Here is a 24,155-nt window from a genome sequence, read left to right on the forward strand (position 1 = left end):
ACACACAACATACATAACATAGCAAAATATTATATAACAGGGAAGCTAAGATAAATCCAGTCTGAGTTTTATAATGTATTTATAAAACTAGAGTAGAAATTCTTGTTAGGAACAAAAGAATTTTTAACTTGAATGTTAAAAGATTATGTATAAATATGCAAGTATACATGCATACACACATGTTATGTTTACCTGTACATATATGTATGCACCTACATACATACCTACACATTTTTTGGAGGTTCGTTCTTTTTTATCAGGGCAGAGGCTTTTTTGGCTTATGTACTGAAGATGAGATGGTGGTTCATCTTGGGGTGTGGTGAGTAGTTAGTGGTTAAGAGCACAGGCTTTGGAATAAAACAGACTTGAATGTAAGTGTCATTTCTGTCAGTTAGTATTAACTCTGTGTCTTTGGCTAAGTTAAGTTGCTTGATCTCTCTGAACCTTAAGTTTCCTCGCATGTATAGTATAGGTAATAGTGGTACATGGCATTGTGAGATCTAGGAGGAAATGTCTATAAAGCACACGTAGTAGTCTCAGGACTCTGTTAAACACTCAATCAAACTTTTAATTTTTTATTAATAATTATTAGCAGAGCTCCTGAACATGTTAACTTTCCAGTATGATTCTGCACATGGAGTCAGAAGATCTGAATTGAGTCCTGGCTACAAGCACAGCTCTATGACTTTGGGACTGTTTTATAACTCCTTATGTCTCCTTATTAGAATGTGCATTATAATGCCTACGGCAAGGGTTCCTATGAGGATCAAATAAGAATTAAATATGGTAATGTATGTGAAAGTACCCAACACAATGCCTAGAATAAATGAGATACTCAACACACATTTTTAAAGAAAGTTATGATAGATACAAGTTACTTTAAAAATAGCACTTTAACAGTTTAACAAATATTTATGGAACACCTACTACACATGCTCAGGATTTAGCTGCAAACAAGACAGAGTATGTCCCTACTCTTGTGAAGCTTACAACAGGTAAGGTTGGGTGAGGTTGGGTAAATAAACAAATTAACTGATAAACAGCTATAGTAATACATCAGTGTTACACTATGAATTAAAATAGGGTACATGATAGAAGGTAGCTGAGTGAGTACTTCAGATGGGCCAGTCAGGGAAGACCTCTCTAAGAAGGAGACTGGACTATTTAATCTATAATCCAGCGATAAGAAAAAGCCATAAAAGGAATGGAGGAATGAATATTCTGGACATTTGCTGTGCAAAGACATTGAAGGACTAAGGATGTTTTTGGTATAAAAGTATCCTCAAAGCTACCTATATCAATCAAAAAGCTCATGGATACCATCTTTATTAAGCTCTGCTATGTATTTCTTACTCTTTCAAGTACCTTGGAGGCTATATTAGTAAAATATATATTCTTACCTCCTAGGAACATAAAAATGCATTTAGCTGATGAAATGGGACAGCCATGATTTGTCATCATTTTTTGTTTTCTCTTTTCCTATCCTCCTTAGACACTATAAGTAACACATTGTGGGGGGAAGTGTTTCAGGGAATAACATGTAAACTGAGTGAATTCTGCTACAGCAGTTCTACAAAGGCTTTAAAAAAAAATCCTTGAAGTACTGCAATATATATAATTTTCCTGGAGCCACATCATAGAACACATACAAAAATGTTTGTATCTGCAAAATTTAGGAAGGAGAAGAGATAATTTTCTACTTGCACCCTTATGCAATGCTAAATCTGTATCATCCTGGTCTCAAAGGTGAGATTACTGCACTACAGTAGGTAGGTACCACAGAATCTTTAGGAGAGACCCATGGACTGAAGACTATTTGGCAAGATTCTAAGTATTTGACTTTTGCTTTATGCAACTATCTCGCTATTCAAATATATGCTTTCCTTAAATTTCCTAAGTAAAATGCAGTAGGAATTAGTATAAAAAATAGTGCAGTGTGAAATATTAGACCTTAAGTTCAATTTATAAAAGGACGATTTTTTTAATAGAAATGATTCAAAGTCAAGGTGTCATAAGATATTTAAAAGTATCTCTCAAAGAAACAGGATTCATTTGATGTAATGAATTACAAGTTTAATATCTTAGGTGTTGCTGACCATACAGAAACTTTAAGATATGTAATAGCCAAACATGAATTTACTCTTCCTTGCCAAGAGAAGCACTGATGTTCTGCCAGCCAAACTCACAGGAAGCATGTGAAACGAACACAAAAGCAAACAGGCCTTATGCTGCCTAAGGGAAAGTCAGCAAGATGGCAGCTTCAATCATTTGGAATAATACTAAAGCAGCCTTAGGCTCTTCTCAGAATGGAAACATGTCACTATTGCTGCAATATTCCAACAAATCAGAATGCAGAGAAAAGAACACTTATGCAATCATGTCCTGGAAGGGCACTTTACTCAACATTTAAGTGGAAAATAATTATAAAGAAATTTCAGAAAAATTGTAGTGAAGATAAATGATGCAGGGAAAAATGTTTTTTCTTTCAACACGCTTAATAGGTTTTTAAAAAGCTTACCACTTAGAAACAATTTCCTTTTATTTCCTTTTACATTCTCCTTAAGGAATTATTAATGTAAAGACAAATTTTTATGAAGCAGTAAGTGAAAAGTTTGGGATTCAAGCTGCCAGTAAGAAATACTCATTCCCTCCCCCCCCCCAATATAGTACTATTACATTGGAAGTTTGATCAAAGGGAATAAGCTTTCACAACATTTATATAGGAAGTTAAAAAATTCTTCAAATATTTTGGGAACTTACCTAATCAGTATACTTTTAGCATGTGTCTAGTCATGTAGCCATCTTTGGTCAATCATCAAAAAATCAAAGGCAAATTGGCATGACTCAACCCTAACTTTAATACCGCATGATTGTGTCGTGTAAGCTTGTTTTGTGTGAGAGCTGCTGTGGTTTTAGCAGAGAGATTAACAACCGGACCTAAGCTGGCCTCCAAACCTTGCCCTGCTGATGCCTCAAGCTCTTTGAAGTCTGACCATCATACCTGGCAAAACAACAGTGGGAACTAGGATGGTGTCAGATCTAATCAAATTGTTCGCTGCAGCATAGCTAACTATGGGTTCACTAATTGGCCCAATTTCGGATTATACCTTTTGCTACAGATTCAGGACAATAATTTAGTTAAATGATGTTTTTTTTTTCTTATCTCTTCTAATTAAGATTCCAAAGTGGGAAGAAATAGGATTAGACAGAGTCTCAAAACTGTGTTCCCTTTAAGGTGGTATGCAGTTTTGATAGGCTCACTATGACATGTGAAATATATAGAGCACAGTAGTAACCCAGCTTCTGGAGATTCTGTGAAACCTATATGACATTACTGTATGTCTACATCACTTGGGAATTAAAGTGTAAATATGGGGATGATAATATAATGAACATTAAAATGTGAACAGTATAAAATGATATTTCTACTGTTAAAGAATGTTAATTTGGGTTTACTTTTGACAAATGATTTTATCTATAAGAATAGATGTCTATGTTCCACTTTGGTTTTCTTTTTGCTAACTGCAGTATATGTGGGATTTGAAATACCAATCAATATTTGTGGAGGGCATCATTATCAGAAAAGGTATATTTGGACTACATGGTTCATGATACTACAACCTAATAATGCTCCTGAGCCAGACATTCATGTTTCCATTTTTTAAATTTTTGTGACACAACTGTGAATTGACATATAAGTTAACTCTCCCTTCCCTCTACCTCTAGATATGGTAAACATACAGTCACCTTTCTACTTCTCATTTAAGAACTAGAAAAGCTGTTAAAAAAGTGTAGGGGAGTAAGGAAACCTAGGACCAAAGATATCATGCAACACTCTAAATTGTCCAAGGTTGTCACAGTGACTGACACCCTTGTAGTTTGCAAAAGTTTATGCTTTTCTAATATGTAAAAATTTCAAATAATTCCACTGAATCATATCAAGTATACTGTAGTATTAATATAAAGCTAATCTATATGGATGGCATATACTATTCTGGTCTTAATACTTAAGAATGAATCTACTAAGTGCATAAAAAATAATAGTTTCTTAATAAATACAGGTTGATCAATTATTCTGTGAGAAAAAGTTCTTGGTGATTGGAGAGGTACTGAGGTCCTGTATTCTGAATTAGGGGCAAAGTATGACAAGACAACCGTGAATAAAGTTGATTTACTTTGATTTTCTGAACTTTTAGTATTCATTAGCATACAAACCCCACACAGATATGATATTTATGATACTCACTATTTTTGAATCAATTAAAAGCCTACATAAGTATTGTTTATCTTTATACTGAAAATTTGCAGTGAACGGTGAATGTCTTTTGTATATTCCAGTATACCCCAGTAACCATACTTTCTGACTTGAACATAGAAACACTGAATCTTAGAGCTAGAAAACTGTCCCATCACTAAAGCAGAAACCTTGTTTGTAATAACCTTAATAGGGTCTGCACCTAATGTAGTAATACATTATTATTATTTATATTAGAAAATTAGATTACTAGAGTGTGTTAAGATATGACCAAACTGAACAATACAAAATCAAAACAGCACAATAATCTTAAATGCAAGTAAAAATGCTGCTCTTATCATGTCATCCAATTAAATACAGCTACATTTCAAATCTTACCAAATCTCTTATGTACTATAATTACATCATAATTCCTAATATAAACAGAAAGCTGGTTAATGATGATCCCAACATCAGAGAAGCAAAAATTATAGAAACTGAAAAAATACAAATCTAAGTAGTTATTTCATCTTGGAAGTGAAGCTATGTAACCAAGTTATACATTTTATAGAACTTAACTGAGAAGGTAGTGTTTATAGGTCACTTGACCAGTGGAACTTATATAATATTTATAGCTGTATTATTTGGACTATTCTTTAAACTCCATAATTTATCTATATTACATATATTTCAGCAGAGATTTTATACCTACTAAGTCTGTGACTCTTCTTAGTTCTGGGATAGATACAAAGATGAAAAAGACATAGTTTCCATATATTGAGTCTATTATTATACCTTAGTAAAGCCTTTGGTTATAAAATATTTAATCTCAATATAGAAAATATAAATAAGCCAGAACAGTGCCAGGTACACAATAAAGGCTTCATAAATGCTAGCTATGATTGAATGGAGCTATGGTAAGGTCACGAAATAAGTAGTATATTACGGTTAATCAGATATGCTAGAGAATTACTATGTATAGTTTACAAGGATTATCAACATTCAAAGAATTGGAAAGTTATTTCTTTTAACCTGAAGCCATGTTGAATCAACTATAAACTTTCTCTTTTACTTACTCAGAATGCATGCCAGGATTTTAGTGTCATTACCGTAGATATGATCCTGCTATGGTTTTTGTAGAGGGGCTAATTCATACAGCTTTATAGATGATGAATACTAAGTATCACTAAAAATTAACTGTGACTAGACAAATGCTTCCACCTGAATCTGGACAATACTAATAATACATGCTCCAAAAAGGGAGAAATATTCTTTTGCCTTCTCCAAGTCACTCAAAGAAACTAGAGATTACTGGTTAAAGTTGCTCTACCTGTTAGGGGTCCTGGGTGGCTATTAGTAAAAACGTATTCAGTTTTCATATGAAAAAAGGCAATGATTTAATAAATCAAAGAAAAGGGATGCTAAAAATAGAGATGAGGGTTTTTACTTGTTTTTTTTGCCCCTTGTTTCCACCTGTGCCGCATTTTGAGACCATGTTACTCACAGTAAATTCCCACATGTAACAAATCTACCTGCATGGAATCAGAAAAGTTATTTTTGCTTTACCTGCTAAACCACCTTTGCTTCTGAAAGAAAGCCACGGATTCAATATCTGGTATATTATAGCCTCAGACTTTACAGACTAGTATAGTGTACATCTCCTTATTTTTTAAATATCAAGGCAATTTAAAAAAATATTTATTTGTTGTGCATATCAAAACACTGCCACTTGATGAAGGAATCCTCTTGTTTCCACTGCCCATAATATATCACGAAAGACTTGCTATCTGTTTCCATATGCATCTTATAATGTACAATGCTACATTTAAAGCACTTAATCTTTCATGAAATACATGATTTTATCCTATAACTTCTGTTAGGTTTGATTCTTTAATTCACATTATTTTCTAATCACCAAATTGAATGTTATGGCATAAGTAAATAAGTTATTTAGGATATGTTTCACTTATATTTCTATACTTAAAAGAAAACATATTCATTTAGGTTATAAGCCAAAAAGGTAAAAGATTTGATCAACTTTATTGAATATTAACTTAAAAAAAAGAACAACCACCTACTTGTGTTTTGTTTTTAAATACTGCTTCCAAATCATAGGGTGACCAATTATAACGGTTCTCTTAGTTTAGCATAGTGGGAACAAGAGAGAGGAAATGGAACAGAAACCTAGATCTTTTACCAGCTCCAGTGGTAAAGTGTAGCAAAATGTAGTCACTATTAGAACCTAAAGTTATTCGAAGGAGAGGTCCTACTTGACATGTAAGTCCTTTATTTCTACTCCTCACCCCCAAAATAAGACCCAGTTTGTGTGTGTGTGTGTGTGTTTGTGTGTGTGTGTGTGCGTGTGCGTGTGTGTCTGTGTGAGAGAGGGAGAGAGAAGATAAACATGATTCACGTTACTGTGCTAACCATCTCCTCTGGGTGCAATATTTTTTTCACTAAGGAATCTCCTTGCTTAGTGTGTATGGTGACAGACATGATACTTTAGACCTGGTTGTCAGAATACTCATCTTGGGAGAAAGGCGCCACATGGAGAAAAACATTTTATATCTTTCATTAAATATATAAATTCCACCTAAAAGAAAATGAGGAGGCATGCTTTCCTTGTGATGCTAACAACTATAACTTTATCCCTCTAAAAGTGTTAGCAATATTATGGTAAATTACCCAATATTCTGTCAGAAAAACTGAAACAATGTTGAACAATTACAGTGTTGGGTTCCATTTCAGTGGTTCCTTTTGAGAACTAAGGCAAATTAGCTCAAGAATCACTATTTCTACACTCTCCTTCTTTTGGCTTTAAGTGGCTTTTGAAGGGAGCATCCCCAGATGAGAAACTTCTAACACTCCTGCAGAGATGACCTGCTTGAAGAACTGGCTGCCTGATTAACTATTAACTGCTCTCAATAGGATTAGATAATTAAGGACATTGATGACCATTAATTAGGAGGAGGGCACATTAATTTGTCACTGGATAGGGCCCTTACAATGATTTATAGGTTAGTGCCACTTGCAAATGGGAAGGGAAAGAGAAAAAGAGAGAGCACCATTAAGTTACCTTATCAAGTGGCCAGCTAAAGAGGGCAGAGGGTCAAAAAAGGGCCAGAGTGGTCACTTAAGGGTGAAGTCCCAAACACCAAAGCAGTGCCAAGCCACATTGACCATCATTTGACGATGAAGTTAAAAATATGCTAATTTATTGGTGGCAATTCTCTCTTTTTATGGTTTGAAGCAGTTAAGACAAGTGGCCTGCTTAAGAGCTTTTCATTTGAAAAGAGATTAAACAAAATGGTTTGTCAAGGCTGCTTGGCTGTTTTATGTCTTTGTTAAAAAAAATTGCACCAGTGACTATACTGATAACTATCACATCACCCAGAAGCCATCTCTCTCTCTCTTCTGAGCATTTATTTCATTAATAAATACACCAACTTTAATTGCTTAATAGTGCTATGTTCATTTGCTCTTTAGCAAGATTAAGCTGAAATAAATCTTTTGCACTACTACTTTCTGTCACTATTGCTGGCATAAAGGGTCACAAAAAAAGTTTAAGTTTCTGTAGAAAATTTACTTAAAGACGCTGGTGTAAATTATACTTTTGTTTTATTCAGCACGGAAAGAGGAAAGGTGATTTCACTAATAGTAAAGAAAACTGCTTTTAGAATGTAGATAAGGATCTTCTTTTCTTAGCCATACACAATTGTGGGTAGCATTCACACTCCACACACAAATAAGCACAGCTCATTAACATTTAATTAAACACTTTTGAAAGTCTTGGAAATATGCACGTCATACTTCTCATGTAAGTTTGGACCTTACTTTTAACAGACATTTAAAACAAAATCATTTTTGCTATACTCTAATGATATACCATTAAAATAAAAGACAAAAAAGGATAGTCTAAAAAAATTGTTCTGTTACATCAAAAGAACTTAAAAATATTTAGCATGAAATATCTCCTATGAATTTCATCAAAGTAAAAGAAAAAGAGATATTATTTACCTCAAGACTGTGACTCAAACATAAAAATTCTCTCTTACCTCAATGGTGAATAGCTTCCTTTTTAATTTAAAAGCTAAGTCTTTGACATCTGATACATCATAAATCAAGTTATTAAGCTGAGGAATCTGCCGTATATGAATCAAACCTTGTGAAAAGAAAATTAAAAAAATTAAAAAACGCTGTCATTGGATGCATAAATTAAAGAGTCTTACAGCAGAATTCTGTAAATTTACACACAAGCATCCTCCCCCTTTTAAAACTGGAGCTTACTACCAGGAGCAATGAAGCAAATGGTGTGATTATACTCAAGTAATCAAGCAGAATAAGATAAACAGAAATCCTTGTGCGAGGAAAACTAATTGCACTTTGGTACAGAAGTACAGATGTAAAGAAGGATCTTAATACTTGTCAAAACTACAGCCGGTTTGTGTGTGATTTTCTCTTGTATTTACAGTAAGCAAATATGGCTATCACCTTGCATGCTGCCCACGGCACCACTGAGTGATCTTTATTTTATTAAATGCACCAGTAAGCAGCCAGCAAAACAAGGCTTATGGGTTACTGATAACCAGTGAAGCACTAATGAAAAGTATTTCATTTTATACCTTATTAATGACTTGAACAAACCACTGAAGAAAACTACATTTCAGAGCACACTCTAGGATCAAACATTAACCCCCATGCCATCCCAAGACACTCATTTCTGTGGCATGTTAGACCTTTATGTAGCTGTTATAAGCTTTGTAACAGTGCTAGGTAAACCGTGAGCTTTGGCCTCTTGTCAATAGAAACACTTGCTAATTTTTTCTGACAAGGGCACTGGATGGCTTTTGTGCAGCTTAATGCAGTTTCTGACTAAACTCGGGGTCATTTGCCACAGATGAAGACATGGAAGATTCTTCAGCGCGTCTCTCTGCCTGACTCAGCCCATATTTAAAAATTACCATCCCAAAGACACTGATCCCTCAACATGGAGGAATAAGGGAAATCCAGATTCGAACAAATTAGATAAATCTTATTTACATAATTGCTTCTCTAGTATATAGTTTTGTGCGTGTGTGTATTTGGATGCTTAGTAATGTATTACTGTTAGCTTAAAAGGGTCAACCTCCAAGTGCTTAACTTTAGAAATGGCCCCTTCAAAAATAATTCACTAAAATATCTGACTTAATTTTTTAAACTTAAGAAAATGCAAAAGGTGTTATTAAGAAGACAGCTTTTACATACAAATTAAAATTATCTCATACAGAGTTATTTAGTAAAATATATTAGAAATAATCACACCATACTTCCACTCGCACATTTCTCATTTTAACCTTGTAAGTGCTTGTTTAGCTAACTGTTAAATCAGGAGGCCTTACAGAGTGAATCAATCATTCATCAGGTCCTTCTTATTAACAGAAACTTTACTTATCATCAGAATCATCCATTAATCTGTGGCAAACAAAACTGATCAATCCAGAGATTTCAGCACAAAAAAATCATAGCTTTTCAACCCTTGAAATGTTTCAATCAAAATAATTTTTAAAATATAGAATATGATTTTACTAAATTTATAAACTCACAGTACTTACAAATGATACTCAGATATAACTTATAAAGATAATGTTTAACTTCAGTTGTTTTAACATAAAATGTAAATAATAAATTAAAGAAATAGTTTATCCAGTTATAAGATACATAAATCCTGGAGATGTAATGTGTAGCATGGTGACTACGGTTGACAATACTGTATTGTATATTTGAAAGTTACTAAGACAGTAAATCTTAAAAGTTCTCACCAACAGAAAAAAAAAAAGTGTAACTATGTGTGGTAATGGATGTTAACTAAAATTATTGTGGTAATAATTTCTCAATATATACCTATATCAAATCATTGTTGTAGACCTAAAACTAATACAATATTATATGTCTCAATATATACCTATATCAAATCATTATGTTGTAGACCTAAAACTAATGCAATATTATATATAGTTTAATACAAATTTTAGAAAAAGAAAAAAAAGGGAAATAGTTTAACCTTAACAGTTCTCTTCCTACCAAAGCAATAGTACTATATTAAATGAATTATATAGAGGGTTAATTTGGGCATATACCACATCCACACTTATGCAATGATCATGAGGCAAATTATTTTATGTAGTTTGTGTTCACAGTTTATATTTTCTAGCCTTTTAAAAAATACTCGATTGTTAGATCATGCTATTTTATTATTTTTTTAAAAGGTTTTATGCCAACTCTTTAAAGCCCTGGTGGTCATAAGTATCTTATAATCCTTTTGTTGGTAGCCTCTAGAAATTGCCACAGTCCTACAATCACAATCTTACACAATCTTGTAGCAGGCTTCAAATAAGCTATTCAGTCTTTAGACTAAGGTTTTCCATGGAAGTATAGTAGTTCCACAATAATAATTACAATAATTAGTATTCATTCAGAATAATAAATAGGTAAAAATTTAGTATTCACCATACTCTATATTCAGCTTAGATCTAAGATAAGCATAACTACTAAACTTACCCTATTGAGACAGTTCTATGTAGGAGCTTTTATTTTAAAAAATCCCCAAATTAACCAAATGACTAAAATACTATTAAAAGTCAAAAAATATAAGTAAGAAGCCTGATTACTTGACCTGTGTTTATACTAGGGTGGTAACATTTTAAAACTTGCTAATAACTCTAACAACAAAATGATCAAAGAAAAGTCCTAATATAATAAAAGATGTTTACTTTCTGAAAATGTGATTGACTAGGACTTTTTAACTGTAATACAGTATGAATTTTATTTATCATACAGCTAAGCTTTGTAAAGTATAAACCACTATACATAGCTGTTATTATTAGAATTTATATAATACTTATTTCTAACATGGTTAATAAGTAAGACTGATTTCACAGCAACTTTAGGGACAAAATGTACATCTGACTGAGCCATGCCTTAGTGCCTGGGTTTGACACCTTTCAAATAGCTACCATGCTTCTTAGTCATAATGTAGTTTGGTGACAAGCTGCCATGAAAGATTGGCCAGGAAGGAAAAAAGTTTAACAGATATATTAAAAAATAAAATTCATGCTACATGACAGTAGATATTATGACTGGACAAGATTCTTCCAGGCAATTGGAACACACCCTTTTCATTATAAAGATGCTGCTTACCATGATAATCCTTATATAATGGGTTGGTTTCTTTCTCTGAACCAATAAATGATTCCAGACCAACTACTGTATCTGACAAGTTCGTAACACGAGCAATAATTGCTTTATTCTGTAAAACAAGGAAACAAAACACTCATGTTATATTTAAAATATACCATCTAGACAATGTCATTATGCCATCTCAATGACAAATTGTAGAGAAGACAGACTATCAACATGGAGAAGTAACTTAAAAGTTAAAGCTACCACAGGTGGAAAACTGGATGAAAAATATGGCCCATGTAGGTATGCTATTCTAATTTGAAGAGCTGAGGGGGCATACCTTAGTATTCATAGAAAAATAGTTTTTCTCTTGTCTTAAGGGGCAAGGCTACCTTTATTTTCATATACTATTATTTTTTCAAATTACTTTACCCAGTGCCCATCGGAAAATCTGATAAACATCAGAATTTAGAAGCAGTATATAGTACAGTATAATGTATAAGGGAAGATCCCACTAACATCTGTCAACTGGGACCACGTCCCAGCCTTATAATAGCTGAGGTCCTCTGTATCATATTAGAAACATGGAAGGGTCCAGCTAAGAGTCTGCAGCATGGCCAGCTCTGCAGTCTTCTATTCTCTCTTTCCAGATGCTGCTAGTTGACTCTAATAATGATAAAGGCAAAGAAAAGATTGTAGATGACCAGCACTAGACTAGTAGCCTACCCTTTCCTTCCCAACACAACCAGACCTGAATCAAAAATACTGCTGAACAATACATTATAAAAGATGTCACATTTTAAATAGCAATAGTTCTAAAATACCCAGAATTTCATGGCTATAAAAAATATAATAATTAAAAATATAATCACAATAATCTGCAGGTTTTCTTGAATTATTTTATTTCATAAAGTTCAGTATTCCTTATAACTCCTGATAGGGCGATAGGTTTGAAAACTATTTTATAGGCTATAACACCTTAGAAAAATATTTGATCTGAAGATCAGGATAAGTTGAAAAGATTGTTGTTTATAAAATTTTATAATTTTGAAACTCCCATTTTATACACTGATATACCATTTTAAAACTAATCCTTAAAAAAAAGTATGGGAAATGTAAAACAGTCAAGACAATTTACAGTCTCATGCTATGTCCCCTGTTAAGAAAAGTCCAAATACAATCAAATATGTTCACTTTCTGAAAATGTGATTGACTATTGAGCTTACTGGTATTCCTCTGTTTAAGTTCTCTTATAAAGATCGCATAAGAATGAAAAATAAAAGAGGGTTGGTTAATGTTAACTGACTTGGTTTGAAATACACAGTAGCCTCTGTCACTAAACATTATGCTGAAGTGACTAGTTAACTCACATCTAGGGCAGTACTTTGCAACTCCTCTGTAAGTAGAAATGTGTGTTATGAAGAGAATATTACAGCCTTTGAAATAGTGCTCTTAAAAGGAAGCAGCAAAAGTAATTACCCTTTATTGTCTTTAATATTTTCAATCACGGGGGGGAGGTACCAAGAATAGAAAAACGAACATCATTTGGAAATGCCTATTTTTTCCAAGGCAATTTTTCATTCAATGGTGAGAAAATAATCCAGATTGATCCCTTACTTTCAGTTCTATGCCACAGGGGATGGTCTTACTCCAGGAATAACAGGGGTTTCAAAGGCCATAAACATGCTCCTCTCAATATTTCTTTAGCCAAAGACCATTATATCGAGCTCATCCAGGTTGGGTTTCAGCCAGTTATTCTTCACCCAAACAAAAATGTCTGCCAGACATTCCAACAGCTGGGAGACAGTTCACAATGAGTCAACTTGAAAATGATTCATTGTGCTGAGTACTGAACAATGTTGGGGTGGGGGTGGGGTATGGCTGAGTTGGCTGTAGAGGGTGAGAACAAGTGGGAGATGAAGAATAACCATGTGGTTCTCCCATTAAGAAGGATCTTAGATAACAACCAGCAGACTCTTATCATTTCATTTTTAGGATAAACTCAACTGGGAAGAGTACTCCTGCCATGGACCCTCAGATGAACAAGCACTTATAAAGGCTACTGACAATATTTCTTAATCAAAAAGGTCAGATTTCCTTTTATCTATAAATAGAAGACTGAGCCTTTGTATCTAAATATCTGAATCTAAAATTATAAAAGTCAATTTTTGTTACAACTCAAATATCAGGATTTCAGTGATATAAACTAGGGCTTATGAATGACAGAAATTGTAACATTTAAGTATGGAATTAGTCTTCCATTCTAGTAGTATATAAGCAAGGTCCTGTGTATTTAAATGGTCAACATGACATTTATTTCAAAGAAGGTTTCTTTCCTTAATTTAACCTTAAAATTGACTAATAAACCACTTAACATCCTGTAATATTTATCTACATTATAAGTCTTTTTAAGGTAATTTGCGGGAGATTAAAAATATCAATTATCCACCTTGCAGAGGAAAACTGATGAATTAATATAAAAGATACAGACAGCCTAGATTTTAAAATCTCAGAAACTCATACATATATTTCATTTGTCATATTGCTAAGCTCCATAGGTTTACATGTTATTAACTACAAACGAAATTCTATCTTAAAAGCTTCCATGAAGTATCAGAACAAGAATAAACTTTTAATCATTACCATAATATAAGTTACATTTAACGGTGAGCTTACTGCTTTCTGCACAGCAATTCTAGAAAACAGTTTATGTAATGTGGCAAACCAGATTAATTGTGAAAGTTGTATAGATATCTGAAAAATGTCTATAAAATAAAAAGCACAGGAAATTATATAAGAATAACATCTAAGTTTCTGAATGAGATGAATTTTATCCTAAACTCATTCAGTCTTCCAATTATTTGTAGGAGCATAAAAGATATTTGGGCATGTAAAGGTACTTACTTTTTTAAAAGTTCAAATAGTGTTACAGATTACTTCTTTACCTCCAAGATTCATAGGGAACGTGGTATATTGATGTAATCGTACCTTAAAACCACTCTTGTCAAAATGTCTTTCAAATCATAATATTAATACTAAATGGTCTTTTAGATAAAGGTAGGTAAATTTACTTAAAAGAATCTAAAGTTAACTGCTTTTAAAAATCCTTAAAAGCATAATAATCACAATTCACTTTAGGAATAATGCACTATGGACAATAAATTGTCTTATTATAACCTGCAATGTTCAGAAAGCTTTAGCATAATGATTTTAGCAGAGGCCTGGAAACTGGAACTTCTATATTCTCATCTTAAGACAGTCTAAGTGTTTTTATGTTATTAGCCAAGATGCGAAACCTCTTTAGTCTACAGTATATGTATGTAGTTGGAAATGGAGAAGTAAAGGTATTTGTGCATCTATTACTTAGACATAAATTTTGAATAATTTTTGTGTTAAATTTGAAGTTGTTGCAATATAGTTGCCAATAAGGAATATTTGAGTAAGGACATTCAGGATTCACCAGTATGAGTAAATTAATGGTTACACCACATGCATGGCATAATGACATCACCCAAATATATACAATGATACTGCCACTCTTCCTTCCTGCCCATCTGGATGTGAAAATCTAGGATGACTCAAAAATCTTTCTCATACTAGGCAAATCGCCCTTCAGTCCTGGGTGAAAGTTGTCAGCTCTGGATGGTAGCCAAGACATGACTAGGAGGGAAGCCAGGAGAGAGCCAGGGTCCAGGAGTTTTAAGAGTTTGCTGGCAATCCCAAATAGCATTGTATTAAGTTACATAAAAGGTTCTTAAAACTTTCTGTTGTGGTGTAATTTCTTAATTAATTACTTAAATTTAAATTATGTCAAATGATGTTGCAAATAAAAAAGGCAAATCGGAATGTCCAGTTGACTACCTTCTTACTCCAATTTTAATTTCACAAAAAACTTCACAGAGTTTTTGTTTTGATTGTTCCTTGTTTGGTTTCATAGAATGTTTCATATTTACTTCTACAGAATGGTAACCTCTTTTTATTAGGATATGCCAAATCCATTAAATAGATTTTAAATACAGGAAGGTTAATTTAATGCTATTTTCCAATTCAAAGCTCATAAAGCCAAAATTAAGAACTTTGTTAAGAGATAAAAATTCAACTACTGCCACAGGAAGCTCCCTTTGTTTTCTAATGAAAATAGTTGAGATACCTATTTAGAGTAACCAAGTAACAATGAGAATATATCAAAAAACTCTGAATATTTCCTTATTTACTTGGACTTAATTATCTCAACAATATAAACGATATAGTTTGTACCAATACAATATATACTTCCAGGAAAGATTTTAACAAGATAATTAAAAAGTAATTAACCAATCACTTAACTATCAACAAGCTTGAAAGGAATAAATCAACTGACATAAAGCATTTGTGAAACGCCTCAAATTAGAATAAGTTCTTGGGTTACTCAATAAGAAAGACAGCAAACACACAATATGAAGGGTAGAGCTCCATCTGAGTATGGCACGCACATCAGATTTGGGACTACAATAGCACAAAAGCACTATCAAGTTAATATTGAAAAGTTAAAGAAATATTTAAATTACTTTATGTTTGACCCTACTATGTGAAACGATGTGTGTGTCTATGTTGGGGAGGGAATCACCACAAGAAAAGCAAGTATTCTACTTAACAGCTCAAGTTATAATAACATTTTTTGAAAAATGATATTAGAAACACAAACATACCACAACTCATGACATTTTTTTTTGTCGTGTAATAAAAAAAACAAACTTGAATGAAGGGATAAATCTAGGGATATTTAATGAGGTATTTGTTTTTCCATGCTTATTAAGTTCTCCATTCAATTGAAATCAAGACTATGAAATAATAAAATTAGGGCTTCCCTGGTAGCGCAGTGGTTGGGAGTCCGCCTGCTGATGAGGGGGACACGGGTTCGTGCCCCGGTCCGGGAAGATCCCACATGCTGCGGAGTGGCTAGGCCCGTGAGCCATGGCCGTTGAGCCTGCGTGTCCGGAGACTGTGCTCCGCAATGGGAGAGGCCACAGCAGTGAGAGGCCCACATACCGCAAAAAAACCCCAAAAAACTGTTATACAGTTTGTAACTTTTTACATGCCTTCCCTCACCTTCCCAGAGTTGTCACGTACTTCTGTGGATTAGTCTCTTATTTTACTAAAAAAAAAAAAGTGATAGTGGGGAGATAATTAATTTTGAGTTTAAGAAAGAATATAATTTTATCAAAATTATACTAATATATATTAATAATAATATTAACCTTAGTGAAGGTATTAGATTAAATCTTTCCAGATTTAATACTGAACTTTATTCAAAGTCACATACAATTTTAAAATATGGAGGAACTTCTGTAAATTAAAAAAATCCTAATGGCAACACTCTCTCGGTAGCATTGTATATTGATATTCATGGAGGGAAATCATAAAACATATTTCGGTTCCTTTTTCTAATGTTTAAAACATATCCACAAAGAAGCTAATGGTAAATATACCTACCTCAAGGGCAAAAGAAATTGCTGAGTATGTTGCCAAATACCAGGATTTCTACTAGGATTAAGCAATGGAGCCATATTTTTTGTTTTCCATCTAATCATACACTTGTTATTCTATATTTTGGTATGAAAATGTTGGTTTCTTAAAATTGAAGCATTTTTTAAAGAACACATGATGTTATTTTCAGATATATTATTTACATTTACCCTGGTCTCAAATACTACATGCTTTGCAGAACATTTGTTTACATCAGTTTTATTTTTTAGTAAGTTATTATATAAAACATTAAGAAAACCTACAATTCTGAAAACCCTTATAAATGGACTGAACAAAATGCTGTAATGAATAGGCTGAATAGAATAATAGCAAAATATTCAAAATTAATTTTAGGCATTTTTAATAAACTACACATCATCTAGTTTCATATTATAGAAATTATTCCCATGGAAATTTACTTGTATTTTAAAATCTTTTATGGGTAACTTCCTAAATCAGAAATTTGTTGCTCACTACTTTATACATGAAACCCTTAAAATGCAATTCGCAGATGTCCAAAAGCTCACACCCTGCCTGGAAAAACAACTGCTAATATCCAAATATCAAACAGAGCATCCAGCTGATGTTTGCGATGCAGTGGTAGGTTAAAGATACTAAAATTTAAAATCAGCTTAGAATAATCCCATATTGAGGATAAAATTATAGCCTGTCATCAGGAACAGGCTGACAGAGCCAGGTCCAGATGGGAGACTGGCTGCGAAAAAGGCTGAGGCAGGTGGGAATATGATGGGAACCTGACGGAAGACAGGACTACTCCCTCTGCTGGCAAGGTTCTCACCTGCTTGAATTTTTAACTAATGACTAGCTTTCCTTCAATTATTTAAGATATAACCAACAAATTATGTAAGGTGTTCCTTTTTTAGTTGGCTGTTCTGTGTTTGCACATTTTCAAACTCATGGTGTCCTATTTTTTCACCAGATTAATTTCTCAGAGATATAAGGATCCAATGTTTCACCAGGAGGTCCAATTATTTACTTATAATTTAATTGCATCATAAGCATAAACAAATGTAGAATTGCTTTTATAAATATTAGGTCTTTAAAAATTAAAAATGCTTCTGATTTATGTTTGTTGATATATATCTCTTCTGGAAGAAAAAATTTCTTGGGCTACAGACTTCAGAATCTCTTTCTCAGGCTCTGCATAATGTCCCGTAATGAAATAATATAGAAATGAACCATATAAATCAACTATACAGGGAACAAGGAAACAGCATGTCACAGCAAAACAGCATAGATGTACAGCGCCAAACCCATCTGATAATCTAATGATCTGAGTTTACAGATATTATGTACTAATATATAAGAAATTAAGAACGAATGTTTACACAGAAATTTTGTTAAATTTTACAGAAAAATTATTCAATATTTGATTTTCAATGTAAGTTAATAGCTGCAGCAAAAACATTTAGTAAAAATCTGTTCTAAGATTTTGGCCTACAACCAGAAGCTCCCAGAACAGGAGGGATCAGCTTTTTCACCCACTGTTCTCATCTGAATCCTGGCTTAAAAGCTATTCCAGCTCCCAGCTTTCCAGAAGGCTCCATCCCAGGAATCCCTGCCTGCCATTTGGTTTGCTGATTTTAATCTCTCAGGACTTTCTTACAGTGGCTCTACTATGCTGAACTGGCACTTGCTTCTAGAAGTGAGTTATTATTAAACCTGTAGGTCAATTGTGGCACTAAAAACTCTTCGGAAGCTTTCAGCCACTGTGTACAATTTGCTAGTCTAATTAAATATTAATTCTAAGTGTTACATTTTGTGGCTAAGAGCTTTTATTTTCCATCATCAGCCTGGAAGAGAAAGAGGTTACAAGGCTAATTTAATCTCTCTCCCGTCCTCCCCAACATTAAAGATTAACTACATAGGGTGTGAAAACATTATTAGAGAAGCGGGAACTCTTTATATAGTAATAATGATGTAATTAATAGCAAAGGGCTAAAAAATAATGTTAGGATATAATATATGACCTGGTACTTAAACAGCTTTAAATTATAATTCGTTACAAGCATGTTTTGTCTCGATATTAAGAAATAAGTATCACCCTTCTTTGAAGACAGTAATCTTTCTTTAAGGGAAGGTATGCATCTAAGTATATAAATAGGAATAATTCAAAATTTGCATTTTCTTATAGGTGTTTTTCAGAAAGCTTGTAACACCCAAGATAAAAAGCTTAGCAATTCTATTTGTAAAATAAATACAAAATTAAGTTGTACTTCTTTTCTGTACACAAAAGTGATGTAGTAGAGGAGAGTCTATAATAAAAATGTTAAAGATCCTTCCCCTTTTTTTCTTCTATCATGTTCAAGGAGACGAAACACAGAGTCCCTCCCCGATTCTGCTCCCAGAACAGTTGTGTCCATGCCTGGACATTGGGCATTATAAAGACTATGCAGTCCAGCAGCCAAAGATTCCATATGCCCAAACAGATGACTCAATCTCCATACTGTGATGAGACATTTCACTATTTCTATCATTGATATATTTGAAAATTTTGGCTCTAAATAGTACTTTACCAACCATCACCACTACTAGGAACTATATAGTATGAATTGCCACATGAACCAAAACTTCATAATTTTAGGGAAAGCAAAAAAGTATTTAAAGTCAAAATTATTTTTAATTGTATGCCTTATCAAATATGATTTGGTTAGATTAATTATAATAAAAGGTTTCTAAATGACTCTTTTTACTTTTGAAGACACAAATGAATCTTACTGACAGTTTTAAATATGCTACCCTTATTTAATATGCATATTTACACTATGACAAAATGGCACATATACTGCTCCTAACGCTCTACGTAGACAGAAACTTATAAGAAATTTGGAGTTTATTTGTGTAAAAACTTTCAAACATCCTGGACCAAGAAAGTAAATTAGAAATATAAGTATAATGCATACAAGCTAAGATTTGATTTAAAAAATTAATCAAACACTAGATTGTGTAATATGAAACAGAAGAAGAAAACACTGGAACTATAAAAATTTATAAATCCAAGCATATAGGAGCAGAGTTGAAACACAGTTCTATTATTTGTTGTTGTAAAGAAAAACAGACTCTGTTTACACCCAACCAGACTTGTATGAAGTTACTAAATTTTCAAAGACTGGAATTTGACAAATATGGTAAATTAATATGGGTTTAATATGATTCATTTCATTAAAAATAATTCTTTTTAAACTTTTAAAAATGTTAATTTTTTGCGATCTATATCAGAGTAGTTGAGAAGGTCTAGAAAAATTAAGGCAGATTCTTAGTTGAGAATATGAAATATTGATACCCAGAATATCCAACTTTATCCTTTAATAATTCATAGTCGTGATCAAGAGATTGAATCTGTAATTTTCAGCCTTAAATATTTGTAACAAACTGTATTTAAAAAGACCATTTCAAATGATAATTCTCCTTAATAAAGTACATTTTAAAAGACCATTTAAGATAGATTAAGTTATACGGCAGAAGGTGGTGTTATGTTTTCCTATAATGATGCTCATATCAACAATTAGAAAAAAAATATTTTCCAGAATTTTATAGTTGTAAACTCATAAGAGTCTGTTGTTCCCTTACCATACAATTATTCTTAGGTCTTGTTTTAAGAATAAAAGATTTCACACTGAGAGAAATTCACAAGGCCACTGGAGTCCACATTTCATAATCCTATATTAGTGGTTAGTTCTATAGCTGTCCATTGCTTGCCTTAGAGTTTAGCTGCTAAAATACTCAACATGAACACAAGTTTATGGATGTGAAAAGGTCTGTTCTGAATTTCTGCACACTGAAACATACTGCATCATTTACTTCAGTGGGTTCAAAGTTTTCATATATTAATATTATAGAGGATTGATTTGAAAATATATCAATTAAAATAACACACTAAAACTTCTTTCAATTTTCAAGAGACATGTAACAAGGGCCTGTCTTCCTGCTTTTCTTCAGAAAATGATTTTTCCTTGGTATAAGCTAACTAATGCTGGTGATAGTTTTCTTCAGTGAGGTAGCTGGAGGCGGGGGAAGGGTGGGGAGGGAAATTCCACAGATAAAATTGTTGGAAAATAGTGGTTTATGATAAAAACTGAATAGGGTTATTACTGACGAAGTGCCAGTGATGACCAATAAAAATGTTATAGGCCAGTTACAAATCTAAAATCTATTCTGAATAAAAGAAAGTTTAAATAGTTTACCAATTAATGTTCTAAAAGCAAATACATTAAAGGCTAGCAATACAAAGAATTATTGTAGAATGAGAAAAAGTTATTTCATATTTTATCATCAAAAATGTCAAGGAAGTTTTCACTCCTGCATTATTATAGTTAAGGAGAAATTTATTGGGTTGTTTATATTTAAAAATTCCTTAAAAGTGTAGATTATGACAGCTTGAATAGATTAGCAATAATAAAAAGTAAATTTTCTTTTTGAAAGGAAAGCTGTGAGAAAGGTATAGAAAAATAACCTTTCCTATTTTAATTACAACTCTAAGTGCGTTAATATTTATTTCCTGACAGTTTCAGGTAAAAGTGTTTTCAATCAATAAAAAATACAAATCGAGAACAACCTGTCACATATTGTGTAAATAAAATGCATAAGCTAGGGGAAACTTATTTTCCTTTCGCCTCGCCAATATAATCATAATAAGGCATGAAACTAAGTTTCTATTTCCAAAAAGAAGAAATGTTATTGGTCACCATTTTTCTTAAGCAGAACTGTCACTGATAATTGCAAATAAAATTAGTTTAAAAGGCACAAAATATTTGTATAATTTGCAAGTGGATGACAAATTTCGCTAATAGTAAGCCAGTTCTCATTTATAAGACCAAAAAACATTAGAGTTTCATATATTGCTAGATACGGAAATCAAACAGTAACCAATTGTAACAGCTTCAAAGTTATCACCGTGTAAAAAAAGCTCGTTAAAAAGTTTCGAAGGGTGTACAGACATTTGTGTTTCTAACAGTAAACAGGAAAAAAAGCAGCAGAATGTTCAATGTAGCTGAAATATAACAATCTTTAATATGGAAATTTATACTTAAGATTTTAAAAGTTGAAATAATATTCTCATACTTAAGATAATAGGAAGGAAGAGTTTCAAGGTAGGGTTTTAGTATTTTTCTTAGATGTAACTTTTCCTCTTTCTTTTTCAATCCACTATAATCTTCACTCGACAACAGTTTTGAACAGTTGAGTTGTGAGAATGTGAGCAGCTGCTGTTATTATAACTAAAGGTCTGTCTACTGCTTGAGTCTGAGAGACCACATGTTCGGCTGTCCTCTCATCTTGCCATCCTCACCAATTAACTATTAACATGGAGGGCTGTACACATGCTCTTGGGGGCTCTTTAACAGGCTTCTTGGCGAGTGGAACAACTACACAGCAGGGATCTGGGAACTGAGTAATGCCGGAATATAGGGGAGCCATCCATAGTTCTGCTCCTTCTAATGACACTTTGCTCCACAGTTCAGCATGTAACAAAGTCTGCATTTAACTTGGCCATTTTCACACACATTTTTAATACAGTGTCTTTGGGCAGATACTAAAACTATATTCTAGCAAGAGAGCAGATGAGTAATAATACTACTTCACAGGGAAAACTGTTTAGGGCTATATATGCATACATATTTTAAGACATTCATAATATACTTGATGAATAATTTTAGTGTTTTCAGCAAACAGATATTTAGAATTTATTTTATTCATTTGTTTTAATGTATGCTTGTTATTTCCTGTGCTGTGATGAAAATAATCTCTAACCCAAAGGAAATAAACTATTTCAAGTTCAAAGTTATGAGGCTGAGCAGAAAATAGTTCAAATGCAAATTTAAAAATAATTCTTTTCCACTCTACTTGCAAAAGTATCATTACAACAATAAGTTAAAGTCAGTTTCGAATCTATGTCATTATTTTCCCTATTTTAACGTTTCCCCCTCTTTGCAATTTCCTTAACTATGTGTTCCTTCTCTACAATGAAATTAAACATGGGAAGCATGCCAAAAGTACAATAAAGGGTAACTAATCATTACTGTACAGGTCTGACAGAATGCTAATAACTAAAGTAAGAACACTGATTGGCTATTTTTTTTTGAACTTCATGTAATCTTTATTTATTTATTTTTAACATCTTTACTGGAGTATAATTGCCTTACAATGGTGTGTTAGTTTCTGCTGTATAACAAAGTGAATCAGCTATACATAAACATATATCCCCATATCTCCTCCCTCTTGTGTCTCCCTCCCACCCTCCCTATCCCACCCCTCTAGGTGGACACAAAGCACCGAGCTGACTTCCCTGTGCTATGTGGTCGCTTCCCACTAGCTATCTATTTTACATTGGGTAGTGTATATATGTCCATGCCACTCTCTCACGTCGTCCCAGCTTACACTTCCCCCTCCCCATGTCCTCAAGTCCATTCCCTACGACTGTGTCTTTATTCCTGTCCTGCTCCTAGGTTCTTCAGAATCTTTGTTTTTTTTAGATTCCATATATATGTGTTAGTATACGGTCTTTGTTTTTCTCTTTCTGACTTACTTCACTCTGTATGACAGTCTCTAGGTCCATCCACCTCACTACAAATAACTCAATTTTGTTCCTTTTTATGGCTGAGTAACATTCCATTGTATATATGTGTCACATCTTCTTTATTCATTCATCTGTCGATGGACACTTAGGTTGCTTCCATGTCCTGGCCATTGTAAATAGAGCTGCAATGAACGCTGTGGTACATGACTCTTTTTGAGTTATGGTTTTCTCAGGGTATATGCCCAGTAGTGGGATTGCTAGGTCGTATGGTAGTTCTATTTGTAGTTTTTTAAGGAACCTCCATACTGTTCTCCACAGTGGCTGTATCAATTTACATTTCCACCAACAGTGCAAGAGGGTTCCCTTTTCTCCACACCCTCTCCAGCATTTATTGTTTGTAGATTTTTTGATGATGGCCATTCTGACTGGTATGAGGTGATACCGCACTGTAGTTTTGATTTGCATTTCTCTAATGATTAGTGATGTTGAGCATCCTTTCATGTGTTTGTTGGCAATCTGTATATCTTCTTTGGAGAAATGTCTATTTAGGTTTTCTGCCCATTTTTGGATCGGGTTGTTTTTTTGATATTGAGCTGCATGAGCTGCCTGTATATTTTGGAGATTAATCCTTTGTCAGTTGCTTCGTTTGCAAATATTTTTTCCCATTCTGAGGGTTGTGATTGGCTGTTTTTCCCAATCTAAGAGAAATAGATATTTTATATA

General features: G+C 33.1%; 1 protein-coding gene across 3 annotated transcripts in view; it reads right to left on the bottom strand.

The window, feature by feature from the left end:
- ELP4 (elongator acetyltransferase complex subunit 4) overlaps nucleotides 1-24,155 on the bottom strand; it is a 244,242-nt gene that overhangs the window by 122,870 nt on the left and 97,217 nt on the right. For 2 of the 3 annotated variants that reach the window (XM_022583706.3, XM_089915008.1), the window contains exons 8-9: nucleotides 11,411-11,519; nucleotides 8,290-8,396 (exon numbers count right to left, since the gene is read on the bottom strand). In XM_022583706.3, coding sequence (XP_022439414.2) covers nucleotides 8,290-8,396; nucleotides 11,411-11,519 — 216 coding nt within the window. Of the gene's footprint in view, nucleotides 1-8,289; nucleotides 8,397-11,410; nucleotides 11,520-11,540; nucleotides 24,131-24,155 lie in introns of those variants that run through there. The other variant, XM_089915009.1, reaches the window with a different exon arrangement.

This window comes from Delphinapterus leucas, chromosome 7 (genome assembly GCF_059928025.1).
Source record: "Delphinapterus leucas isolate spDelLeu-1000000601 "Yukka" chromosome 7, BTC_Dleu_Yukka2, whole genome shotgun sequence".
NCBI lineage: Eukaryota > Metazoa > Chordata > Mammalia > Artiodactyla > Monodontidae > Delphinapterus > Delphinapterus leucas.